General features: G+C 51.7%; 10 protein-coding genes and 1 non-coding gene across 11 annotated transcripts; 5 read left to right on the plus strand and 6 right to left on the minus strand.

The window, feature by feature from the left end:
• Positions 1–272: 272 nt before the first annotated feature.
• Positions 273–1,265, plus strand: cbfA (putative CBF/NF-Y family transcription factor; the record flags this gene model as incomplete). The annotated part of the gene is made up of 3 exons (XM_043298783.1): positions 273–416; positions 496–629; positions 704–1,265. 3 exons carry the CDS (start codon positions 273–275, stop codon positions 1,263–1,265), a joined length of 840 nt encoding a protein of 279 aa, XP_043154718.1.
• Positions 1,266–1,731: 466 nt separating this feature from the next.
• Positions 1,732–3,650, minus strand: Asppvi_002804 (putative SIR2 family histone deacetylase (Hst4); the record flags this gene model as incomplete). The annotated part of the gene is made up of 2 exons (XM_043298784.1): positions 1,732–3,128; positions 3,203–3,650. 2 exons carry the CDS (start codon positions 3,648–3,650, stop codon positions 1,732–1,734), a joined length of 1,845 nt encoding a protein of 614 aa, XP_043154719.1.
• Positions 3,651–5,475: 1,825 nt separating this feature from the next.
• Asppvi_002805 (mediator of RNA polymerase II transcription subunit 16) lies at positions 5,476–8,805 on the plus strand (the record flags this gene model as incomplete). Its single annotated transcript, XM_043298785.1, has 9 exons — positions 5,476–5,621; positions 5,686–6,031; positions 6,088–6,798; positions 6,852–7,071; positions 7,129–7,248; positions 7,304–7,414; positions 7,469–7,735; positions 7,796–7,927; positions 7,985–8,805. 9 exons carry the CDS (start codon positions 5,476–5,478, stop codon positions 8,803–8,805), a joined length of 2,874 nt encoding a protein of 957 aa, XP_043154720.1.
• A 568-nt stretch (positions 8,806–9,373) lies between these two features.
• Positions 9,374–10,030, minus strand: Asppvi_002806 (60S ribosomal protein uL29; the record flags this gene model as incomplete). The annotated part of the gene is made up of 3 exons (XM_043298786.1): positions 9,374–9,605; positions 9,809–9,951; positions 10,028–10,030. 3 exons carry the CDS (start codon positions 10,028–10,030, stop codon positions 9,374–9,376), a joined length of 378 nt encoding a protein of 125 aa, XP_043154721.1.
• A 408-nt stretch (positions 10,031–10,438) lies between these two features.
• On the plus strand, positions 10,439–11,258 carry Asppvi_002807 (putative vesicle transport v-SNARE protein Gos1; the record flags this gene model as incomplete). Its single annotated transcript, XM_043298787.1, has 3 exons — positions 10,439–10,504; positions 10,574–10,687; positions 10,755–11,258. The coding sequence occupies 3 exons, from the start codon at positions 10,439–10,441 to the stop codon at positions 11,256–11,258; spliced, it is 684 nt and encodes a 227-aa protein (XP_043154722.1).
• Positions 11,259–11,450: 192 nt separating this feature from the next.
• On the minus strand, positions 11,451–12,593 carry Asppvi_002808 (mitochondrial ATPase complex subunit atp10; the record flags this gene model as incomplete). Its single annotated transcript, XM_043298788.1, has 2 exons — positions 11,451–12,141; positions 12,202–12,593. 2 exons carry the CDS (start codon positions 12,591–12,593, stop codon positions 11,451–11,453), a joined length of 1,083 nt encoding a protein of 360 aa, XP_043154723.1.
• Positions 12,594–12,933: 340 nt separating this feature from the next.
• Positions 12,934–15,208, plus strand: Asppvi_002809 (DNA-directed DNA polymerase IV; the record flags this gene model as incomplete). Its single annotated transcript, XM_043298789.1, has 4 exons — positions 12,934–13,345; positions 13,402–13,574; positions 13,627–13,992; positions 14,042–15,208. 4 exons carry the CDS (start codon positions 12,934–12,936, stop codon positions 15,206–15,208), a joined length of 2,118 nt encoding a protein of 705 aa, XP_043154724.1.
• A 1,142-nt stretch (positions 15,209–16,350) lies between these two features.
• Positions 16,351–18,797, plus strand: Asppvi_002810 (uncharacterized protein; the record flags this gene model as incomplete). Its single annotated transcript, XM_043298790.1, has 5 exons — positions 16,351–16,858; positions 16,954–17,963; positions 18,010–18,399; positions 18,451–18,637; positions 18,688–18,797. The coding sequence occupies 5 exons, from the start codon at positions 16,351–16,353 to the stop codon at positions 18,795–18,797; spliced, it is 2,205 nt and encodes a 734-aa protein (XP_043154725.1).
• Positions 18,798–19,074: 277 nt separating this feature from the next.
• Asppvi_002811 lies at positions 19,075–19,162 on the minus strand. The gene has a single exon. It is a non-coding gene; the product is annotated as a tRNA-Asp (tRNA).
• A 1,986-nt stretch (positions 19,163–21,148) lies between these two features.
• On the minus strand, positions 21,149–21,637 carry Asppvi_002812 (uncharacterized protein; the record flags this gene model as incomplete). The annotated part of the gene is made up of 2 exons (XM_043298791.1): positions 21,149–21,257; positions 21,336–21,637. The coding sequence occupies 2 exons, from the start codon at positions 21,635–21,637 to the stop codon at positions 21,149–21,151; spliced, it is 411 nt and encodes a 136-aa protein (XP_043154726.1).
• A 630-nt stretch (positions 21,638–22,267) lies between these two features.
• On the minus strand, positions 22,268–24,893 carry Asppvi_002813 (uncharacterized protein; the record flags this gene model as incomplete). The annotated part of the gene is made up of 3 exons (XM_043298792.1): positions 22,268–22,692; positions 22,745–24,143; positions 24,192–24,893. 3 exons carry the CDS (start codon positions 24,891–24,893, stop codon positions 22,268–22,270), a joined length of 2,526 nt encoding a protein of 841 aa, XP_043154727.1.
• Between the last annotated feature and the right edge of the window lie 620 nt (positions 24,894–25,513).

The following is a 25,513-nucleotide window of genomic DNA, read 5'->3' on the forward strand; positions in this document are numbered from 1 at the left end:
AATACTCTAAACCAGGTCAAAGCACACACTTTACCAGTGCACGCAGTTCTGTACCTTCGTCGTATGCTACATACATATCTGTAGTACCTTCTTCCAGCGGTAAGATAAAGCTCGCCACGCGCCAACCCTCGCGTCCGCGGACTTTTCGCGTCATCCACCTCAAGGTATCTACCACAGCATAGACTACCCACCACAATCACCAGCAGCGCCTCCAGAGAGAATACTCGATGCACTGCTAAACAGCAAGCAAGCAAGCAAGCAAGCAAGCAAAAATGCCGACCCGGAAATCCACCTCCGACGCCCCAACCGACACCGACGGCCCCTCGCCGCAACCGCAGACGCAAACCTCCCCAGTCCAGAACGTCCAAGCCACAGAGCAGCAGCTCAAAGCTCGCGCCGAGGGCGTGAGTATAGAGGTAGCATATAACCATACCCCATAAGCCATTCCCGATTCGCTACAACTACAGAAGACTGATACCATGGGAATGCATGCAGGACTATCTCCTCCCGCGGTCGCTCACCCTCCGACTAGCGAAAGCGGTCCTGCCCCCCAACACAGCCATCCAGAAGGATGCGGTGCTAGCGATCCAGAAGGCGGCGACGGTGTTTGTGTCGTATCTTGCTTCGCAGTATGTATTTTCTTTCTTTTCATTCTTGTTCACTGAGGGTGAAGCGGGGTGTGGGCAGATGCTGACGAGAGTAGCGCAAACGAGGCGACGCTCAAACGAACGGTTACCCCTGCGGATGTCTTCGCCGCGTTGTCCGAGTTGGAGCTTGAGGCGTTCCAGCCTAGGCTTGAGAAGGAGTTGGAGGCGTTTACGGAGCTGAAGGCTGGGAAGCGGAAGTCGAGGAAGTCTGGGGCGGGGGATAATGCTGAGGCTGGGGCGGTGCAGCAGGGTCCCCCCAAGGAAGATGACGAGGAGAGCGCAGTGCACGAGGCGAAGAGGGTGAAGCGGGTTGAGGCGGTGGGATCGTCTAGTGCTCAGGCTGGGGATGAGGAGGAGGATGAAGATGATACGCAGGAGGAACAGGAGCACGGGTTGGAGAATGAGGAGGAAATTGAGGAAGATGAGGAGGACGAGGACGAGGATGAGGACGAAGAGGATGAAGATGAGACACAAGAAGAGGACATTGATCGGGTGGAAGATCTGGATCGCGATTCGCGACCGAGGCGGATGATGGATCCTGATGCTGCGGATGAGACAGAGAGCGAAGACGAGTATGGGCCTGGGACGCAGCTGCAGAGTGGGCTGGGTTTGGGATAGTACAATATTGAGGAACGTTTGCTTAAGACGGAGACATCAGACTACGCAATGAATACCGATTTGATGAGCACCACCACGTATACAGAGATTGTTTGACGAAATTCGTGTCATTGACACGTATTATTGATTCAGTAGCTCGTCTGAGCTGTCAAGTGAATAGAGCAAGCATTACCAACGCCGTGTTCAAAGCAATCGCATTATCGCATGCGTGCAGTAAGTATCATGATCCCGTAGAGTATACAGCAAGAAATACAGGATAATCTAGCCGCATGAGCATCCATCGACTATTCAGCTTCAATGCAAGACCTGGTGCATTGAATTCAAAGTCATCCCCATACCCAACGCCAAATATGCACATAGTCTATCAGTGGTATCCGCGAACAACATCAGATGAGGATCGGTCGTCCGGTAGTCCTCGCAGTTCAGAAAATAATAGTACAGAAATGTCAAACTCGAACCGGAAATATCACGGACTCGGAGGATTGAGTAGATCCTTCATCCCCTTCGGAACCGATTTGGGAGAAATCGTGTCAGGGTTGCTCCAGAGTCCAGCGCACGGAGAAGTGTTTCCTTTACCGACCAGGTTAGGGAAGAGAGGCCCGTTATTGCGCGCCGCACCAGGCGGAAGCGGATGCATCGGTTTCGTATCATCCTTTTCCAGTTTGACGGATTTGCCAGTATCGCCAGTCGCTGCCCTCGAAGTTTTGGTGACTTTGCTGAAGGCGGTGATCTTTGCATTGTGCGCCGGGTCGGCTTTCTTGCCTCGCTTCTTGGGCGCACTCTTCTTCGGCGCGGCTTTCTTGGGTTCGCCGCTTTTTGCTTTGTTGAGCACATCTTTGAGACTCCGTCCCCGGCTGGCAGGATTGTTGAGAGAGCCACCGTTCGATGGGTGCTTGTGTCGCAATTCTGCTGACTCCTCGTCGTGGCTAGAGGAAGGCGTAAGAATTCCTGTTTGCGTCTTCTGCTTCTTCTTCGGCGTTCGGATGACAATGGATACAGCACCTTGTTCCTTCTTCACCCGCTCGACCTCGGAGGAGTTGCACTCGTCAAACACGTCCTCGGAATCGTCATCCCAGCGTTTCAGACCKGCAAGCCGCGCCACTTCTTCACAGTCACCCTTGACCATCAGATCCCAGCAATCTTCGAATTCCTTGCCGGCAGGCGGCTCGTTGTTGATCCACATAGTGACGCCGTTGCGACGCGTGCGGATCACGGAACAGAGGCTCTTCACCAGACGACGTACGCCGGGGATTTTCAGACTAGTGCCGACCACGATCAGGGCGTCTGGTCGTGACCGGATATCTGCATTCATGACCGAGGTAATCGCCTCCTCGTCCGGGTTGTGCTCGTTGTACAGTACAATCCGCGGTCGCATCTTGCCAATTCCGTGACTGCGTTGTCCGGTCTCGATGCGAAATTGGTTATTCTTCGAGCACTCGGGGCACTCAGGAGCGTCAGGCCTGTTGAACATTTCCCGGTCGAAATCGAGAAGATGACGGCATTTTTGGCAGACCATTTTGTCGAGGCTGCCGTGCAATTGGATCGTGCGCGGCCAGGGTGCCTTTACGTTCAGAGGGATCTGGGTTGCCAGAGGTGGCATCGATGTCTCAATGCCATCGATATTCTGAGTGTACAGTCGTGTGAGCCGGTTCTCCTGTGCCAGACGAGCTAGCATGTGGTGGAACGCGGTCGGGCAGGTCTTGGCCGCCTCCTCCGACAGCGACCGCACCATATCCTGAAAGGAGGCGGTCAAGGACTCATCCTGGTAGACGGCAGCGTCGAAGAGAAGCTTGCCGGAAGCTTTGAGGTTGTGTTTTTTCTGGAGTGTTTTGAAGAGGCCATCAGTAGAGCGAAAGTCAGGAACTATAATCATAGATCAGCCAATTAGCGTGTTTGTTCTTCTCTCATCCACCATGAGGCTGAAAGGTATTGCATACTGCCTGCAGACGTGGAGATACCAGCACCCGCGATGACGACAATCTTGCGATGACGACGAAGCGTTTTGACTAGTAAATCAACCTGGGCCTGCTGTTCGCCAAAGCTGAGCCCTGAATCGCCGGACAGATCGAGCTGTTGCGTGGTGCGCTCTTTGGGGGTGGCTACGCGACGCTTCTTTCTGGCGGGGGAGAGGCCGCCTTGGCCGCGTGCGGCGCTAGACGAGTCGCCCGCGTCTTGAGATGGAGGCGGCGAGGGAATGAAGCTCGGAGGGGATTGAGGGGATGCTGGTGGAGAGCTCAGCTCTGAAAGCTCTGAAAGGTCGGAATCATCCATGAATTTAGGATTCCACCTCTCGTTTGAAATTGTAGATGTTTGAGAGGAAGAGGTAGATGATGAGGTGGTTAAGGAGGACGCGGTGGTTGTTGAAGAGGGCGGAGACGGCGCCATGGAGAGCTGTGATGATCACGTATTTCTTGAGGAAAATACGTGGGAAGAGAGGGAGAAAAGGTGCTAGGAAGAAAGAGGAGCTTTTCACAGGGAAAAGCTAGAAGTTGCCCTGAGATACGATCATGGGAAAGATGGAACACGTAATTGAGGTAAAGCAATCCGGAGAAAAATCAGAATCTCGCCTCAGAAGAGTCGAACCAGCTTTTGGCTGGGAATTAAGAGTAATTGACGGAGAGAAATTCAGGGAGAAAAGTAGGCCGAGGGATTAATATAGACGGGAAATAGAAAGAGCAGGCAAGAATGAGGAAGCAGGGGAGTGTGAATAACCACAACCTAAGCCATAGGGGAAAGTGGTTGTCGTTGTGGAAGAAAAGATTGTTGCTTGAGCAGAGTCTGTCTGTCTGTCTGTCTGGCCTCTCGCTTGGTGCCGATGGTGGTTGTGTTTATTTTGACTGACCCACGGGGAGAGACGACGGGAAGAAGCACCGCCGATGGCTAGCCAAATAATGGATCAGACGTGATGGGATCAGACGTGGTGGGAAGAAATCATGGACCAAGACTAATGGAATCGCCGTTAGGGTTGATGAGGGTCGAAGAGCAACAGGTGGTATGTCAGGAGGAATGTTGCTGTTGGCTGTTGGCGATGTGAAGGGTTGGTAGTAATAGCAATATATAAGGTATCATCAGACGGCAATGGAGATCGTCATCGTCTTCGTAGTAGCGGTTTAAGGGTTCTTTGGCAATGGAAAGGGACGGGTCTTGTGGCTAAGACGGAGCGAAAGGGTATCTACAAGACTACAACTATAGGGGACTTGTTCTACTGAATTTTGATGGAAATCAAATAGAGCCATCTGAAGACTTGCTGCATTAGATAACATCAATTGAGAGCCATATCATCCATTCACTCCCAGCTGAATTCACATTCACATTATGATGAGATGATTCTTGTGGCATTGATGCATTATTGTTATGATTATTGCAGAGTTTTAGGCTGATTGTTCCCGTCCTTGATTCCTGCAGTTTCATTGGTCAGCCTTATAAAATGCCTGGGGCCACACTTTTGAGAGCTCAAGACATATCAGGTCAGGTTGGAAGGCTTCAATGGCACCCAGGTACATATCCACAGAGCTTTGTACGTCTCCGTTGCAAGAATACTGAGTTCCTTGTGTCTTTCAATCTGCGACAGTAGAGACTATCCACCAAGCTCCCGCATTGTAGACAGCCTGTTATAAGACGGTGCAGTGGATGTTTTCTCCTCATATCGCAGAATATGTCATGCTCAGAGTAGTCGGATGTGCGCTATTAACTTGAATACACGTAGTCTATCGCATGGAATTTGTAGATCAATGTAAGGATGCTTTTTCTACTAACCTCGCCGACGTTATGAAGGGTTTTGTTGTATCCCTCAATGTACAGTCGGAAGCGCCAATCATGGCAGGTTGAGCGGTTGGCCGGGAGATTGGCCCACATGACATCACATGACGGATGACTGATCAGCTTGATTATTGAATTAATGTGGAGAACGAACTGTGAATGATGCTACTGATAGAAGAAGCGTGAGATACAGGCATAATGATAAGGTGAAAAATCATCATCATGGCAAAGAACTCATTGATATGACATTGTTGAATTTTTCCTGATTAGGTAGAATCCTTGGTCGTTTCGTGCAGTTGATTGTCTGGATATCGCGCACGTTGGAACGGGTTCTCCAGTCTCGCAGGCCATCGCTTCTAATGCCTGGAGGATAATGATGGTGCTGGCATTTCTCTGAATCTGTACCTTGTCATCGATACTGTCGTAAATCAAGACACATTGCCTGTTCAAAATGCCCTTGATCATGGAAGACGGCATCAATGTTGACGATTTGTTTGGAGAGCCCGGCTCCCTCGAGCTGGGTTTGTCCCCTTCTACTGCCTCTCCAAGAGGTCTTGCACAACGCTTAGATGAAATGAGACTGATAGGTTGTTGTCAGTAAGTATCATGTTTTAAGCTTGCGAGTTTACAAGCATGGTACCAAATCTAACGCTCACATCAGGAAGATTGCATGGTCAAAACTCGGATGTATCGCATACATCTCCCAGGACGGTCTGAGAGTCAATGTCCGTCACCTCCAGTGTCGGCCCTCAGATGGAAAATGGGTCCTCAGCGACGAAACCCCCCTGCTGCCAGTCACCGATGCTCATGGAGGACACACCTTGGTCCATCTGTGCTGGAATGAGCCAGGGGCCGAACTGGCGGTGGCAGATTCTTCAGGACGGGTATCCATCTACTCAATTTCAATTGCACTCAATAGTATTGCTGGTCATCGCCAAGCAGCTTTTGATCCCGATGATGACGGTGCCCAAATAGTAGGTATGATGTGGTTGAACACCCAACGCACGGTGCGTATTCGTCGATCTGGAGATCTTCCTGGACCCTTGGCTCACTGTCAGGACAGGTGCATTCCTTCTATCAAGCGGCAAAGGTGCAGGGACGCTGGGCCTACTCGCCATTTCGTCGTCGTCCAATTGGCCCGTTCCATCCAGTGAATAAGGCAGGTCTGGTCTGCGTGACCAGGTCTGGAATCATTCGACTGTTGTATCAGAATCCCGACAGCAGATGGGCAGAGATCTCTGCAGAACTCAAAAATACAGGCTATTCAGACCGACTCCTGACCCATGCGGCCTTGGTATCTACGCAGGGCGGCATCCTCGTCGCCACACACTCAGCATGCCAGAAGATCTGTCTTTATCGCGTTCACATCGCCTGGACCCCGACTCAATACGACGCTGGCCAGCAAAAACCGCCAGCCCCTTGGCCTGTCCCTTCCTTCCGCTTCCTCCATTGCAAAGTCGAACCTCAGTACGACGTACCAGGCACGAACCGCAATGCGGGGGATAATGCACAGGGCTTGCCCTCATTTACCAACTCTCTCTACTCTCTTACCGGCTTGGATATTGTGCTTCCAGCCCTCGATAACCCAGCGGGCTCAACGGCAAATCCTTGGGTGGTTGCCGTCTATTCAGCTCCTCTCCACGTCACGCAGGATCATCCTCAGCAACAAGGTCCTGCAAGCGTCATTGTACGGTGGCAATTGGACACCAGTCCATTGACTCTTCACCCGAAATTTGATGACGTCCCTTCGAAGAAAAACAATGCCCAGATCAAGGTGAGCACTTTGACGGTGAAGGTTGTTTGTATCCGTGTTAACAATTGAGATAGCCGAAATTGGAGCTGCGTCGGTTGGATGATGTGTATTCCGACAAGTACGCCATCTCGATAGACCAGATCGAGTATGGCAATGTGCTCGCTATCACATATGATGACGGCTCTGTGGTCTTCTATGATCCCAAGACCATGGCTGTGTTCAACGGTGTCGACGATGCAAACACTGTAACCAGCTTGGCTCAGGCGGGCTTTCACCACCCCTTAGAGCCTTCAGGTCGGTAATATTTCGGCCCCATTGCCTCGGCCACGCTGATTCATGGATTTGCACCAGGTCTTCATATCAGTTTCTCACCAAACGCTTGTGCTGCTGTAATGCTTGATGGAGAGGGACAAACTCACCTAAGGCTCACGGAGCACTCTTACGGGGCTGAGGGCGGACTTCATGATGAGAGTACGTACCTTAACTGCAAGGTCATGAATTGGCGCATTTGCTGATATCACACTAGACAAATATTCCGCTGCTATTGCAGCGCTGACTCTAGCCTTTTGCCGTGGATGTGGAAGCGACGTGAATACAGACGACATTCTGTTGATTCTTGTACGCCAACTGACACCCGGTTAGTTCACATCCTTCGATTTTTGCAATGATCCTTTCCGCTAACAATATACAGAGGCACAAGCCACCTTCATCAACGAAGCGTACCGTGCTTTGCCTATAAATTGCAACTTTACAGTAGAGCAGGATAAACTTATGAACCATCCTTACATTCCGCGCTGTCTAAGTATTCAAGCTGCTCTGGGATTCAAGAACAAATACATCCCGCGGAACTTCGCATCCTCTATACCTTGGGCCGTCCTCCAGCTTCGTCATGCGTCGGTGCTATATGCGTTCTTCTTTCAGTACAACAAAGGCGGTGCCACAGAGCCGCATGACCCTGGTGAGATTTATCTAGGTTGGTTGATTACGAAGCTGTGCTAACCGTACTCTGTTTGCATAGATGTTTTGCGCATGGTGCTCGGGAACACCAAATGGGCCCTTGACTTTTCATTCTACGTGCTTAACGAGCTATTCGATCTCGCAGATGACTTTGAAAGCCTATCAGGCGACCAGGAGGCATTTACACAAAAGTGTTCGTGGTGCTTCGCCTCTACATACCTAGTCTCATGCTAACCTCCATTCCCGGCAGTAAAATCAACAAGCTCCCTTCCTCTCATAATCCTCCTTTCAAGCATGTCTCGCGCTTTCCTCCGGTTCATCTGCCGGGGCTTGCGCGGGATCTACGCAGGCTACGCGACCGCAGCGCCACTAAGCGGCGATGCCCGCGTCTACTACGCGGAGATCTACCAAACGCTGGAATCCGCACCCATACGTATCGACGCATACGAAAAGTTCCTCGCTGGCGTGGACTCGGCCGTGCGCCACGCCTATCACGGCGCCGGGTTCGGCGACGCCGAACGCCCAGGCCCCGAGAAGGAACTCCTGGTGAACGCCCGTGTGCCTCCCGTGCTGGTGCCGGCGGTGTCCACCATCCTCCGGCAGACGGTCCCCGCGCTCAAAACGGAGATCGACCGTATGACGATCTACATGGGTGACTATAGCTGGCTGGGCCTGTCTAACGACCGCCGCACCGAGATGTACCGGCGGAACCGGGACGTGGACATCATCAAGAAGATCCCCTGTAGGCCTACTGCATCTGCTCTTCCGGAGCCTAGCGCAGGCGCAGGTGCAAATGCAAACCAGAGCGGGAAATCCAGCACGCAGGTGCAGCAGCGTCGGCGGCGGTGCGTCCGCTGCTGCGAAGTCTCTAGCGACACGCATCCACCGCGGTCGCTGCTCTCCTTCCGCATGATTGCGAAGCTGGGTCTGTTAAGAGCTTGTGTCTGCGGGGGCATGTGGACTCTGGAGCCCAGTGTGTATAGCTCTGCGCAGTCGTCGGGTGCGCCGGTCGGTCAGGCGACGGGACGTACGCCCGCACTGGTGGCTGCTGGATTGGCTGGTTCGAGTTAGTATATAATTGCGATGAAGTCTAATGAACATGTTCGAGTTGATTGAGAGATTGTCTTCATGTCGAGTAAACGGAAGGTACCGATGACAAAGATGGTTGTCAGAAAACATCCACTCCGTGTCTTGAAGTATCTACGTATGTCTATACTCCGATCGAACCTAGTTGGGCCTCGCAATGACCTCCAACAAGGCCGGCTCAGATCGAGACCATAAATCCGTGGGAACAAATGTTCAAAAAAAAGTAAAAATCGCGATTGTCATGTCATGTCAAGTAAAGCCTTCATGTATTATTGACCTGCATCTCACATCTCTAAGATACAAAATCAACCTTTTAAAAGATTTTTGCTGAAACCCGAAGCCCCCGCACGCACGCAAGGTTTCAAGGTCGAACTCGTCATCTTTTATAACGACCTTCCCGTAACTCCATTTCAGATCCAGAAACGACGTTGGTCTTCATTTAGGCCTGTGGGAAATTCCTCGTTAGTCACTCCGCTGGCTTGAACTGAATATACCGCACGATTGCGGGGGGTTCCTGGCCGCATGGATATGAGGCGGGAGCACATTGCGATGGTCATACCTTGACGGCGTACTTCCGCTGGGGGAAGTGGATCTCCTTCTTGCGCTGCTTCTCCGTCTTGAGGGTGGCCTCGTGCTTGGTGAGTCTGCGGCGGAGGGCACGGGTGAGGCGGGGTCTGAGGTCAAGAGGAGTGTACTTCTTGTTCTTGTAGAACAGACGGAGCTGGGCGCGCTGGTTGGCGTTGATGACGGTGAGAACGCGAGCGATCGACTTGCGAACGTCGTGGCTGTAGAAACCGCAGCAAATCAGCATTCCTATCCCCAAAACATTTCATGTATATTGCGCAATCTGCGATTCTGGTAGGCCCCGATTCTTCCCAGTCTGTTGTTTCCGTTGTTCCTCCAATAAATTTCCTTGTCATATTTGGGGCTTGTTTTATTTTTCCGAGGTAGAATCGCAGATGCGGAAGGGTTTCGAGTTCAAACGCACATTCTCAGAGTCTTCGACGAAGCACCGGCAGTGATCTTCTGGACACGGAGCTGGGAGAGCTCGGTCTTCAACTCCTCGAGCTGCTTGGAAAGGTCTTCCTTGCTCTTTCCCCAGAGCTGACCAGCCTTGACCTTGGATGTCGACTAAAATTCATCAGCATAACGAACCCCCAGCGACTTCCAAAAAAGCCCGAATTCAAAAATTGCGCATTCAACATACCATGGTGGGCGGCTTCGTGTCGTGTCGTACGGGTATTGTCGACAGTGAGGATTGAAGATGGACCGGGTCAATTTGGGATGTTCGTTGTGGGACTAGGGTTTTTTTCTGTGTTGGTGCGGTCACGCTGCGGCTGGGCTAAGCGGGCACGTGACTGTGGCTGATTGCTGGGTGACGCCGCCCCCGGCGGAACCCCCCAACCGGCTGTCAGATAGGCCGGGAGGATCATCGTCGAATGATGGCATTGTTCTTGGTCTCTGTGGAAGTGTTATTAATGACTGCCTGGACGGCCGGATGACCCGTCGCTGCACTTAGTACTGTGATCCAACGATTTATTGCTCTCATTTCTGGGGCGCGGGTTTACTACTACCACCACTTTGTACAGAAGCTTCTGACCCGACCCCGAACCAGACTATGGCAACTTCGACTGGGACCGGATGGGCTCAGCTTCGGCAGCAAGTCCGTTCGCTTGAGACTCAGGTACTAAATCTGAAGCTACTTTATTAATATGTTTTAGTCTGGTTCAAATGTTGACAGTATTGTCTCTAGACCGAGAGTCTGTTTCACACCTACGCGCAGTATGCATCGATGACGAAGCTGCCTCCGAAACCCTCAGAAGAAGAACAACGGATTGAATCGCAACTGAAGGATCTTCTTGAACGGGTATGTACTCTCAGGTCCCTAGAACCCCGCCCAACGGACATGTTTGCTGACACGGTCTCAATCGCAGCGTGAAGCTCTCGTCTCCCAGCTCTCCCGTCTCCTCGACTCCGAAGCCACTCTTACCGCATCCGCCCTGAAACAGAGCAATCTGGCCCGCAATCGCGAAGTCCTCCAGGATCATCGCCGTGAACTGCAGCGCCTGAACGCCGCAATCGCAGAGTCCCGCGACCGAGCCAATCTTTTGTCCAATGTTCGCTCCGACATTGATGCCTACCGCAATTCAAACCCCGCCGCGGCCGAGGCAGACTACATGCTCGAGGAGCGCGGGCGTATAGACGAAAGCCATAATATGATAGATGGCGTTCTAAGCCAGGCGTATGCGATCAACGAGAGTTTTGGGCTACAACGTGAAACCCTGGCCAGCATCAATCGCCGTATCGTCGGTGCTGCCAATAAGGTACCGGGAATGAATGCTTTGATCGGTAAGATTGGTACGAAGAGGAGACGTGACGCAATCATCTTGGGAGCTTTCATCGGGTTTTGTTTCTTGATGGTTTTCTTCTTCCGATGATATACCGCCGACTTCTCTGTTATAATTACTTGCTCAGCTTTGATTCTTCGTCGGATATCGCACGGCGTTTGGGTTTTCATGTACTCCTTTTCTGCATGCAAGCACTAATCACAATGGCCATGGCGTTTCAGGTTGTCTATTTCACATTTATTTATATGTACATACAGAGACAGACTGCTATAGCTCCAGGGCTCACCGCATGACCACTCTAGGCTTCAGACTTGCGGATTCACCTTGGTTTCTTCCCGCCCACTCTTCAGCAGGTAGCTCCGACTCGAGACTGATTCTTCTCTCCTGAATTAATTTGCGGACACCGTTGTTCAATCCCTCCAGCTCGCCTTCCTCTGCCGGCCCGCTACCTGCCCATCGGATGCGACAGTTCTCGTCCAGCAGATAGACATAACCAACCTTACTGTTCATCATTCCGATTGCTTCTTTCAACCCATCCGTAAGACCTTTGCGCACAAGGAAATACCGTTCATGTTGCTCCTTGGGCAGATTGGCCCGCATCCGCCACATGAAAGTACGAACAAGCCAAGCCTTCATCGCATTTTCTTCCAGATTGATATCGACCTTCTGCACAAGCTCGCTTCCGGTCTTCATCGCCTCCCATAGACCAGGGTTCTGCTTTGGGCCCGTAAATGTCGCAACCTGCGACTCTGCCCAGACGCTTGAGAAGACATTGACGACGGACACTTTGCCGCGGAGTATCGAGGTGGTGTTTTGCGGTTGTTTCGGCGACGCAAGAGTGATACCGTACATGTTGGGGAAGTAGAGGGCTTTGTCTCGTTTGAACAATCGGGGGTTCGATCTGAAGGTTTTACCCTCGTGGTAGCGCATGTTGGACCATTCTCTGAAGTATGGTTTCGCGACTTGTCTTGTTCTGTTGATAGCGGCGTGATTAGTATGCTATACATGATAAGCGGTGGACGGAGCTTCATACAATTCCTTGCGCCTCTCTATGTGTTTATCGTAATTGACGAAATCGTCCCGTCTTTGTTGCAGTGATCGCTCGTCGAGGCCAGTATTTTGTCCTTCTTGAGGCGGAATCACTGTGCCGATGGGACGGTCGAGGGCCGGAGGGACAAAGTCCGCATCGCCAGGCTGAGGTGCTGATGGTGAATCATTCTGTTTGAACTGAAACTTGTCGGTCGGGGTTGGCTTGCTTGCTGTGGCAGGCTTCACGTCGTCGCCGCTCTTGCTTCTGCTAGTGGCATAGTAGCGCAGTGATGGCTGCAGTCTGCTGACATTGCGGAGTTGACAGCTGAGGCAGCGGCCACCTTGTAATAGAGATGCGTCTGCGAGTGATGATAGACGCATTGATGACTTCCACATGCTGATCGAAGCCGAATTGGCTAAATGAGTGGTAATTAAGATGGTTGGAACCACACTGGCTAAGGTAATCTCAAGCTTGCTGGATCGCCGACAGCTGTTTGACTAAAGAGTAATTTAATTGATTTCCAGTCATGTGACTTGGTGGCACTTTCGTGCTTGTCACACGCGTATCTGCCTTCGGCCGCGTGTAAGTCTAATGGTCAGCATCACGACATCGATTTATACCAAAGTAGACTCTCCAATAGTCAAAGCTATCTGTTAGGCAGCCGGCACCAGTCACATCCATGGCTCGAGCGCTCTCGCAAAGTTTTGCGCAACCAAACCCCATCCAGGCCAGAGAATGGCAGAGAAGACTCTGGACAAAGATGCCTTTTTCAAGGCACTGGAACAGCTGGATTGCTTGACGGACGACTCGGAGGATGAGGCTGATATTGAATTGTCTCATATTATCAAACGATCGAGAAACAGTGACAATCTTTGCTCTTCAAATTGTCGCAAAGATACACAACCTTTCAAACTGCTACGTGCGACTTCAGCTCCTCAGTCTACTTCGACCAGTATCGCAAACTCAAGCACCCATAGCAGGATGCTCGCTCCAGGTAGCGATGACTTGCAGCCCGGGGTCAAAAGATCCAACACTACCGGGACCTTGACTGGACGTTCAGAAGGCGACAAGCAATCTAAACGGAGACGGGTGACCGCCTCTAGGACTGTTCCTGAAGAGCAGCAGATTTTCAAGGGCCTTGTGTTCTGTGAGTACCTGGCTATATGCAGTCAGGATTTCTCCAACTGCTAACAGTGTTGCCAGTCTTCTTTCCTAACAACAATGTCTCGCCTCTTCGGCGCCTACGGATTCAGCGTGCTCAGGAGTACGGTGCCACCTGGGCGAAGACGTGGGAAGCTGATATCACTCATGTGATAGTTGACAAAGGTTTGATGTTTCAAGATGTTCTTAAACATCTCAAACTCGAGGCCTTCCCGGTGAGTATGCTGTGAGCTGTGCAGCTATTGCATATTTTCCTGACTTTAGCAGCCCAATGTTGCTTTGCTCGACGAAAGTTATCCTTCCGAGTGTATAAAATTCAAATCTGTGCTAAGCACAACGCTTGTTCGATTCCGCGTCCATGGAGCACCTTGCCCTGAAGCCGTAGAGACACACCCCACAAACGAGACGCCTTCGACCGCTTCTTTACCCTTGAAACCAAGTCGAAACCAACAAGTCACTCCTACTCCATCTCAGGGCTCCAGAGATCAATGCGTTGTCGATCACGCCCTTGAACAGCCCGTCGAGACGCCCTCGAATGAAGCACATCAAGAACAGCCTGTCCCAGAACTCTCTTCCCGCGAGCGAGATGCCTTGGATGACATGATCGAAGCAGCTAAAGCCGTAAAAGACTTGGTGAGTGTCGACACGTTATCGACGAATATGACTGCTGACCCAACTGCAGCCTTTGGACCCTCTGGAGGAAGGCTCCGTCGAAGCAAATGATACAGAGGCCTCGGACGCGTCCGATACAGAATCGACTGGGAAGAAAGAAAGACACCCCTCTAAAGAGGACCAGCTGGTAGAGGCCTGGCAGCAGAAATTCGCTTGCATGCAAAAGCATGATTCAAATTCCAAGCTAGACAACCCGAACAGTAAGACCATCGAAGTCCTACAGCAAATGCTGGACTACTATACAAGGACATCGGATCAGTGGCGTACGTTGGCCTATCGAAAGGCGATCGCTGCGCTTCGCAGACAACCGAAAAAGATCGTCACCAGAGCGCAGGCGCGTGCTATCCCCGGCATAGGGCCGCGCTTAGCAGATAAGGTCGAGGAGATCGTGTTTACTAACCGGCTGCGTCGTTTGGAAAACGCAAACAATACACCCGAAGATCTCATACTACAGGAATTCTTGGGGGTCTACGGTGCCGGCATATCGCAAGCGTCTCGATGGATTGCTCAGGGCTACAGGTCGCTGGATGATCTCAAGACCAAAGCATCATTGACGAAATCACAGCGGGTTGGAGTGGAACACTACCACGATTTTGCCCAGCGAATTCCGCGGCGTGAAGTCGAAGCCCACGGAGAAATCGTCCGAAAGGCGGTCCAGAGGTCGGACCCTGGGATGCAGGTCATCATCGGTGGTTCTTACCGGCGTGGGGCGCCCGACTCAGGTGACATCGATCTGCTCATCACAAAAGGCGATGCCACGATTGAGCAGATCAGGGCGGTGATGATGGACAATGTGATTCCTCGACTCTTTCAAGACGGCTTTCTTCAGGTCAGTCTCGCCAGTACCTCCCGAGGCGACGGATCCAAATGGCACGGAGCGTCTGTGTTGCCTGGCAGTAAAACCTGGCGCCGCATTGATCTTCTATTTGTACCTGGATCAGAAATAGGGGCCGCGCTGATTTATTTCACTGGGAATGACATATTCAACCGGAGCATGAGACTGCTGGCGAGCAAGAAGGGGATGCGCTTGAACCAACGAGGACTTTATGCAGATGTACTACGTGGAGAGCAACGGAGGAAGCTAAACGAAGGCCGGCTGCTTGAGGGACGCGATGAGAGACGGATCTTTGAGATTCTGGGGGTTCCATGGCGACCTCCCGAGCATCGCATATGCTGACGTATCAGGCGGAATTGCGATTAACGATTGATGATTGATGGCCGATGACTGATGAATGGATGACAGCATGATATGTCACGTAGGCCTAGGTAGCTCTTGAATAGGAACTATTTTTGCTTTTTTTGCTTTTTCTATCTTACTTCTCAAGATTCAAGCAGTCTAACTTTCCTTGGTGACCGAATTTCAGCTGGCGTAAGGCAGACCTCATGAACCTAGGTATGCAGCGAGCCAGTAATTTCTTACGGAATCGACAGGATAGGGAATAGCGAGTCCGTACTACTGTCGAGTCCGATGTAGGTCTTGGCCTTGGCCTGTCAGCTCGAGGACAAAAGGCGGTCACTAGATGGATATGCATCCCTACTATTATGCAGTGAGTTGGGATATTGGATACCGTGTTATTTCGGGGGTATGTGGACTGTGGACTGTGTACATGGTACAGCAGAGGCGAAGAACCCATACAGGGAAAAGTGGCCAACAGTTAGACTCAAAGAGGGGACTCGAGTGGTTGGATTTCGCTATGAAGTCTCCTCCATCATAGATGCTTTCCATGACCAAGCCTAAAACATCCATGCCTATGAGAAACGACAATAATAAAAAATAAAAGACACTGACCGACCTCATCACCGACATCATCACCGCCTTGCATGCGGTGAAGCACATCCCAGTGGCCACAGTGAAGCTTCCAGGCGGCAGGCCCCAGACCGCCTGTGAAGAAGCCATTTTGCCGCTACCTCGCGAATTATTGCTGCTCCATCCCACTCCTCCATCTCCTCCTCGTCTTCTTACCGTCCTCTCAATCTCAATCCAAGCAGTCTTCTGTTCTTTGTTTCTACGAGATTATTATCTTGATAGGCTCTTCCTGCTGGTAGGCATTGCCACAGGACGGGTCAGGCTCTTGTGTTGCTCACGTCGCGAGGATCTTTTTTTGCCATCGATTCCACCCCTCGGCTGAGTCTCACCTGTGCGTCACAACAGTTAGTGATCCTGTGCTATCATACAGTTTTCTGTGATTTTTCGTGATTGGTATTGTCTCTTGACACTAATTAGCTATTTGATTGCAGTCTCAGAGTATAGTTTCTGTTGTTCATCATTACTGTCGAGGTCATCCTGACCGGTCGCACACTTGTCGACACGCCCTCGCCATGGGTCGCAAACCAAACCAACTTATCCTCGAGTTTTTCATTCGGGGTCAAAAGCTCGAGGACGCCAGTAATCGTTACCAACACACGTGCAGAGCCTGCGGGGAGAAATTCCCCAAAGGTCGCATCGACAGCTTGACCAACCATTTGGTGAAGAAGTGTCAAGCGATCCCGCTACGTGACAGACAACGCGTTCTGCTGCGACTCCACGAGCTCCCCGACCTTGCCGACGGCGATCAGAACAAGGATCCCAACCTGGCGGGCCAGGGCAAAGGCAAATCGGTTGATCTGCCGTACACGACAAGACAAAATTTTGATGGCCTGAACGTGCTGGCCGAAGCTTCGAGACAGGTCGGCGCCTCCGACCAGACCAAACGGGGCGGCCCTGCATATGCTCAGTCTGTCACTGTTGGGGGTAAGACTGTGGTTGTTGACCCGGCGCTCGAGGCCGAAGGTTTTCAGGGTCATCCTACTCAGCCAGAGCATATTGAGGAGGACATCAAACCGCCTGGTAAGATTCTTCTCTTTTGTTTTAGTCGAGGATCACCGTTTTTGTCAATCTCGTTCCCTTTTTTGGTATCGCGCGCTAACATGATTATTGTACAGGAACCCCCCAGCTTTCGGCTGCCACAGCCATTCCTTCCCTTCCAAGCACTTCGATGAATGACCATCCTTCCTCTGCGTCCCCTCCGCTGGTGGAACCTTCGTTGACCCCCGATCCCACCTCCAATGCTCGCCAGTCGCAGCTGTCTATGATCGCCGCATCGGCTAGTGAGATGGTCCCTCAGGGCATCCCGATGGATCATGATCCAAACGCTCTCATGTCGGATGGCCTGCCCAAGCTTGGATCATCCCCGTGGAACCAGCAGCTTTCGAGTCATGAACAGCTTCTCTTCGACAGCCTTCAGGAACATGACCCTACTCTAACCGCCGCAACTCAACGTGCGGCCTCCTTCCCTCGTCCTATTGCCATGAATCCAAACTCTCAGGCCAAGGGTTTTGTCAATGAGTTTGGGAACGCGACCAAACCAACTAAGCCCAAGGTGCGTGGTCGCTTCTCCGCCGCGAGACGCAGGGAGGTGCAAGAAGTGCGCAAACGAGGAGCTTGTATCCGTTGCCGCATGCTCAAGAAACCGTGCTCCGGTGACAGCCCCTGCACTACCTGCGCCAGTGTTGAGAGCGCTCGTCTCTGGAAGCATCCATGCATTCGCACTCGTATTGCAGAGGAATTTGAGCTTTACAACGCAAACTTGCATGCTACCCTTGCATATCACGATGTCAGCAGTATAAAGAATCAAGTCAAATTCGAGCACTATGCCGGCCGCATCGAGGTTACCCACTTCGAAGAGAGTATGGTCTATATCACTTTCAGTGGACTCCAAGGCCACAAGCCATCGATGTCGACGCTTGATCCTCAGCTTCAAGGTCTTGGAGAAGATCCGCAATTCCAGGGTCCTCTGCACGAACTTTACTTGCTCGACAGCGATGCCGATGACCTTCCTGGAAAGATTGAAATGTACATCAAGAAGACAGCGCCTTTTTTCTACGAGCGGGAGACTTCTGACATCATCAAGTCCACTCTGATGCTCGCGTCGGAGTTGAGTCAGCAGAAGAAGGTAAGCATCCGTCTGACGCATTGCGACTTATTTCTGACATATGTAGGACGTCTTGTTGGAACGAGTCCTGGAGTTGTGGGTTGCAACGCACATCCTGGTCGACTCGGAGCTTCGCTGGAAGACATACTGCAACCCAACCCTGCCACCCACCTCGATGCACTCTCTCGCACAGCCGTCAGATGACGGCCGCATGCCTATTGACGAGGTTACCAACGCCGAATCCTACGGGCTCCTTTGCAACCAGTTGCGCGCCGCGACCGAGAAGCGGGCCTCTCAACTGAGCAAGTCTGTGATGAATGACCTGGAACGTAGGTTACTGCAGCGCCAGCAGAGCGGCTGGTTCGAGACATTCCTGGTTGCGCTCTTGCTTTTGAACTGCGTTGAGCGAACTTGCTGGCTATTCCGTTCCTGGGATGACGAGAATTTTGCGCAGCGGGTAAGTCATTTCATTGGTCTTTTGTCTCGGTTGTATCTAATACCATTGCAGTGGCCCCTGGACAAGCGTCCCCCATACTATGCCAGCCAAGGCGATCGCTTCTCTGACATTCTGCATATGTTGCTGAAGATGCGCAGCTTGCCCCCCAAGGCGGCTCCGGGAACAGACGGCATTTTGAAGGCTATGGACGGTAGTGACGAGAATGCAGCTCGCTGGTTTGACATGATCAAAATCACTCGTAAGTGAGATGAACCCTCGACGAGGGCCGTGAGACTAACTCTTGGATAGCTCTCTACCTCGAGCAGCGCCAGGCCGCGGTTTTCGATCCCAACGACTCTCGCTCTCTCGATCTCCGCTATGGTGCCAAGCTGCTTCCCCCGACGAATGTTTATACGTAAGCGGTGGAAGCAAAATTGATGTGATCATGAAAATTAGATGAAGCGGTTTGCGATCGGTTTGTACTCGTGAAGTTCGATGGGAAGGTCACCTATGACGCGGCTCGATCGATTTGTCTGTCCTTTTTTACCTTGTGCTTTGTAGCCCTATCTTCAACGATGTATGTTTATTTAATGTACGAGTTACTGGTCACTTTAATATAATATGAAGTAGATTCAAGAATGCGAGTATGGCGCACGTAAAAATATAGAAAAGCAGTAAATGCATGCCAAAAAAATTCTCCCCGACAGGGAGTCGAACCCTGGTCTCCCGCGCTCGTTCTCGTTGGAGTGACAAGCGGAAATCATGACCGTTAGACCATCGAGGATGGGAACATACACGACCGGCCGCGTATAGCTTGATAAACTAAAGCCCACAGGCAATCGACTACAAATGCGGTCCATTCAATATTTGTACAGCGCATCTGCCCCTTGGTGAATGACTTGGTAAGCTTCCCTTATATTCACCAGTTGACCGCGCGCTCCCTCGTGCAGCGAGTAATAGGCCGCCCGCGTCCTCTTCACAGACACAGATCAGATCTCGAGCGCCTGCGAGAGATGTTCGTTTATGCGCGACATGTCTCTTGACATCCAACTTATGGAGCCGGGTATGCTGTGATGATGTGTGTTTTTTGAGTCTTTGTTTTCTGCCACCGCTTCTGCTTCTCCTTGGTTCTGGTTCTGAGTCTGAGGATGACTCTGAGTCTGAGTCTGGGGTTTGGCCTTGTATGTGGAGTTATGACGCTCGAGGAGGACGAAACGGTCTGTTGGTTTTGATCTGGAGTCGTTGCACTTTCTCTTTTGGCTCTTGCAAAAAACACTCTGTGGTTCGGCACATATAGAGTCCGTCGTCCCCAATTCTGGTCTTCTTTGGTTCTTCTGGCACCATGCAACGACATGTTCTCGGCCAAGTCCTATACGAACATCCACTCGCTTTTGGTCTGGAGTCAGCCGTTGTGGTTATAGTTGTGGTCCAGGTATTCATGGTTGCATCTCTGTTATAGTCCTTCCTTCCCTTATGGTCACGCATTGCGCTTTCCCTTTTGGCTCTTGCCAAAAACACTCTGTGATTCGGCACATATAGAGTCGGTCGTCCCCAGTTCTGGTCTTCTTCTGGTTCTTCTGGATCCATGCAAAGACATGTTCTCCGCCAAGTCCTAGAGATTACTTACCAAAGGTCGCAATAAACGTCGCCAAAGCAACAATAAGGCTTTGGCTGAACTACGCGCCATCTTAAGAAGGCAAAAAACTGAACACCCGAGACCATGACCTCTCACAACCGGGTATCGTCTTCGGCGCCCTCACTCAAAGGACTTAATAGGCTGTGAGCATGCCGTGCAGCTCAGACTAGGCGCCATCCTCATCCTCCATCAGACTCGCCAACCAACCGGATAACTTTGTGCAGGGTTTAGAGACACTCAGATATTCAAGGTCTTGCAGGGCTTTGATAAGGAGCAAGCCATGTATACACTGACTATTTCCCACGGCTCCGGGCTCTACATCCACTCGCTTGTCCTCGCTCTTTGCTGGAATACCATTGTCAAGTCCATGTCCTGGATCAATCCATGATTCGAAGCTGTCCTTTCATCAAAAGAAAAGCTTTCCGAGATCTACACACTCAGTCGTCTTGAGTTTTGCGATGGCTTTACTAACGATACTCCGAGGTCCTGTCCCTCCCACCATTCGTGGTTTCTGGATCTTTCTCCTTCTGTTCCAAAGGATGTCTGGGGAGGCTACATCCTTATACTCCAAAAACCCAGTCATAAATCCTGCAGCTACGTCGGATCCTCAACGGCCGTATATCGAGGCATCCGCACCCGCATCCAACAACATTGAGTTCATTATCATTAGGAGGGATGGGGCAAGGGAAGGAACGTACTACTCCATGTAGACTGCCATATCGCTCGTCAGAGTCTCAGTGAGCGATGCGAGAAGGTCGGGATGAGGATGGATTGCTGGGGATATTGTGGACGAGAGGCGAGTCGGGGGAGACAGGGAGGCCAGGTCTGTTGATGAGCCAGTATGTTTCTGTTTCGCACCATTTGCGCAAGATGAGGAGGGGGTATTCCATTTTGCTGTGCTAGGGTTGATATCGATGTTGTTTTGTAGATGTAGTCATCTCGGCGACGGTTGACCATGATGAGGGGGGATAGAGAGGACGAGACATGGTTTACCCATGAAATCGTGAATGATGCATTGCACATAATCACCAGAGTAAAGGGCTCAGTCTTGCCCAACTACAACGTACAAAGGGGATACAAATCATCACATCGTCATAGCATACAATAAGTACAGCCCACCAGCCATTTCACTCATCACGAGACGGCTTCCTCCCGAGTGTGACTGTGAGTCTGCTCCAGCACCACGGCATAATACTTGCCCTCTTCCGAGGTATCATGGTATGGGCCTGCGGCCAGAACCGCCCTATCAGTAGCATCAGTCCTGCCATATAGATATACATATATGTATAAGAAAGGTATAGCAAAGAGACGGAAAACATACCACCCCTTATACTTAGGCTGGTTAAAAATCTCCGTAAACGCCCTCAGAATGCGCAAGGGGAGTTCCAGGATGGAGGGTAACTCCGGCCCGGGGCCGCAGATGGGCAGGCCCAGTTTGTTGACGGGGAGGAAGACGATTTCGCTCATGTTGCTTGGGTTGCGGGCTTCCTGGAAGATAAGGAGGCGGCGCGAGAGGCGCGCTGGATTCATTGTGTTTGTGTTTGTGTTTGTGTCTCTGGGGCTGAAGCTGCGCAGGCTTGTTGTCGAGTTGGTTGATTTGATGAGGGTGGGATCGAGGTCCATGATCTATATTCACGTAGGGGGATTGGTGTTGTTGTTTGGTGTGTTTATTCGCGAGTGAATATGATTTTCTGTGTTGGTATCATTCAATGTTGACGATATGCAGATATGCACGCTCTGTATAGGGGTGTCGAGCCGCAGAGCTCGACTCTTGCGATAAGCTTGTGACGACTGAGTCCGGAATTACCCCTTATATGACCATTGTGGATTTGTGATTCGAGAATAACCTGATTATCCAATCCATAAAGCATCGAAGGTCTCAAGCATAAATGGATGTTTGGCGGGGTTAGGCGCGTTGATACGCGTCGAGCCCACGTGTTTAGTGGGGTTCCTGATTGATAACAGTACTACGGAGCATCAATGATTATGGCAATGGCAATGTATAAAGGTGTTTCAGACTTGAGGACAATTGACAAATCTGACACAAGTACGATTCGATGCATAAACATCAGTGGAGAGGCTAAGCATTATGCAAGTAGATATCCCAGTAATATATACAGTCGCAAAGTTCAAGACAAGGGTATCATGAAAACGCCTCGAACCATCGCAAATGCAAGTCGAGACAGACCACCCAGCAACATAATCAATCATCATCCACATGCCTCGGTGCCGCTGGATCTACCTCCAGCGAAATCAAGCGTCAAGCTCGCCATCCAACACCCTCCGAGCCGCATCCAACCGCCGTCGCAGGACCCGCTCCCTCTTCGGGTCAGGCTCGGCAGAGGCAGTAAGCGTCTGTAGGTCCAAACAGACCTTCCCCAGGCTTTGAAACACTTGCTCCAAGAGCCGAGTATCGTCATTATTGAGTCCGGATCTCCCGTTTTGTGTATTCGGGTGAGGGCTTGACGCAGCCCGCACTGTCGACACAAGCGAGGAGACGATGGAGCTCGTGGCCGAGTCCGACCGCTGAACAGGAGAAAATGTTCTCGATGAGGCGTCCGTTCCGTTCGTGGTCCCGCTCTGGTTCGCCTGCTTTCGTGAAGCACGGGGTGTCCCCATGGACGCCGAATCGCCAGCCGGTTGTGCGGGCTCGGTATAGGGCTGACGGCTCCGCAGTTCTACTGACGTTAGTGGCTGCTGACTTCTCCTTTAGCTAGCCGCGAGACCTACCGTCGTTGAACTTCCTGTCCCAGTAGAGAACACTTTCAATATCGTCGTCGCCCTCTATGGCTGTGGCAAACGTTGCAATGGTGGACAAGGATGCCGTACTGTCAGACCGTGAATGGCGAGTCCCCGAAGCTTCATGGTAGGGTCGTGTGGTTTCAACGGACGAGGTCGACACATTGCTAGCGCGGCGCAGTTTGTTCCTCGAGTAATTACCCAAGGCGCTGTGAAGTATGAAGTGCTCATAGTCGAACGCGTCCTCGCGCTCCTCGTGTGGTGTCATTTCGATATGCTGAGGCACAGCTGGAAATGCCTCCAGAGACTCTTCCAAGTCCTCGTCGTCCAGGGGCTCGCGAAGTATCTCCTCCAAAGCTTCGCGGTCAATGTCCGTCCCCGGGGAGCCGTCCATGTCGTAGACCCCCTCCTCTGCATCCTCATACAGGCTCTCATTGAGTGAAACTGCATGAGAAGCAGCACTCGGCTTTCGCTGAAGCTTTGCTTCTGGTTGTTCAGTGCGATGGTTTCTCTCCTCGTACGTAAATCCATTTCGTACGGTCTCCGGTTCCTGACGTTCCTGGTGGTGATGGTTCTCCTGAGCCTCGGCAGTACGCCCACGTCCCTGATTTGACCGGAGACTCCCATTGCTGCTCTTGAGTTCCAACGCGCTCGGATACCACTGGTCCCCCTCGGTGAACGGACTTGGCGTCCTCAAGCTCTGCAGGCTTCGCCGCCGGAGATTGTCCTCTTGAGCTTTGACCTTCAGGCTGGAAATCTTGATATGAAGCCCCTTCATTTGGTCCTGAAGATCTCGCACCTGAAGCTGTGACTGTGCGCGAGACGGAGGGTCGTGAGAGGGATGTTCAGAGTTGAAATTTTCATATTTGTACGTTTTGTCAGGTTCCACGTCGGGGCTTGTGATACCTAGTCCCTTCGGCGTCTCGGAGTTGATCTCGCTCTGTTTGACAGAGTGTGCGCGTTGAATCGAGCCCGGTGGTTGCATTGATGAGACAGAAGCGCGGTGAGTAAGATAAGCTCGGGTTGTGTCATAGTGAAATGACCGTTCATCATTGTGAAAATTGGAGGAAGTGCTCGATCCCATGGCGCTCATGGATCGTGACAAACTAGGCCCGGTAGTCGGGGGCTCGCACGGCGCTGTTGACGGTAGGTTGGTTTCACTGTGAACCCGCGAATGTCTGTTGTTGGCCGAATCTTGCGACGAGGTGTACGTCGACCGAGGGCGCAGGGCCGAAACCCTGCGGTCCGCTCGGGAGATTGACTGGTATAAACCCCCGACGGGCTGGCCGAGTCCTAATGGCTGAGTGCCAGCAGCCGGCGATGGTGAGGGTGAAAGCGAAGGCGACAACCGTATCGACGATCGGGCACGGGAGAGGTTTCCTTCCATGAGCTGCAGCCAGGTTAGTCCAGAACATTCTTCGCTGACTGCATAACATACCGTAAGTTTCTTCTTGGCATTTTCGAGGATGCGCTCCGCTTCGCTTTCCAAGATGGCTGATGAGAACTCGTCATCTGGTCCCTTCTCCGTAGCAACCACGCCCTGGACTTCCTCGCTTGTCAAAGCCCCCGGCCCATCTGCGTTGTTCTTTGTCATCTCCTCCAGCGGCGGCTCACTCACGCTCACAGCGCTGATTGTTGACCCAGAAGAGCTACTCCACGTCTTTTGGTCTCTCGTCTCCTTCTCCCCCCGACCATACAACACAGGAGAACTAGCCAATCTCGGTGCGGATCCATGCGATGCGAGACCCAGATTCCCACTACCTTCCCCCTTGCGCGGCGACGACCCGGTATCTTCCTCACCGATGTCCGAAAGACGACGACTCGCGTCGCGACTATCCTGCAGCCACGTGTGTCGCGGAAAGCTCTTCTTCTGCGGCCGCACGGAGGGGCCATAGGGTGCGCCAAGTGAGTTATCGGTGCCGGGTAAACTCGGCAGGGGTTTATTCTCGTAGAATGCTTGGAGATGGGAAAAGGAGGGTAAGTTGAAAGGCGGAGACGGGGTGGAGGACTCGCGCTCGCCTTCGTCGAATGGCAAGATCATATCTGGATTCGATAACGTCGGGGACGGTGGGATGATTGGTGGAGACTGTTGATGTCGATGCTGCCGGGCATTGCGCCCAAAGGATGCACTGTCCAGCATTGATTTAGTGATGGGGTAATTTTCACGCCGGGGGACGGTGTAGAACTGGAGAGCGGTCGGCGATGAGTCCACAGGTGAAGACGGGTAATCTCAGCATAAGGCCATCTGGGATCGACAGACGAGCGTTTCAACCCAGAACCTGCAGGTTAAAATGAATGAAAGGGATGGCAATGCAGCCCGTAGGATCCTGATTCCTGATCCGTCTATGCAGGCGCGAACCAGTTCCGAGACAATAATTGATCCGCTTCGACGGGGCGACAGAGAAAGGCGGAATTTACAGATTAGGATTAAGAATCAATGACGAGAGAAATAGTTAGCAAAAGAAGCAAGGAGGAAGACAAGACAAAAAAGAAATGACGGAGGCGTGACTGATTGGGAGGGAGACAACATGGCTGTCTTTCTTTTTCTCCGATATCCCTTAACGAAGCCAAAAAGTCAAAGTCTAGTACCTAGTTAGTTAGTTGGATAGTGTCATAGATAATAATCGTCCTAGAGGCCTTAGGAGAATCCATTCTTTTGCAGCCAGGCCCAAAGAGGCAGGGATCCGTGCCTGTTAGATCGTCGGCCGTTCAGGACAAATTTAAATCCAATTTCGCTTGAAGTTGGGCATGGAAAGAGGC

The sequence above is a fragment of the Aspergillus pseudoviridinutans genome (genome assembly GCF_018340605.1).
Source record: "Aspergillus pseudoviridinutans IFM 55266 DNA, scaffold_2, whole genome shotgun sequence".
Taxonomy (NCBI): domain Eukaryota; kingdom Fungi; phylum Ascomycota; class Eurotiomycetes; order Eurotiales; family Aspergillaceae; genus Aspergillus; species Aspergillus pseudoviridinutans.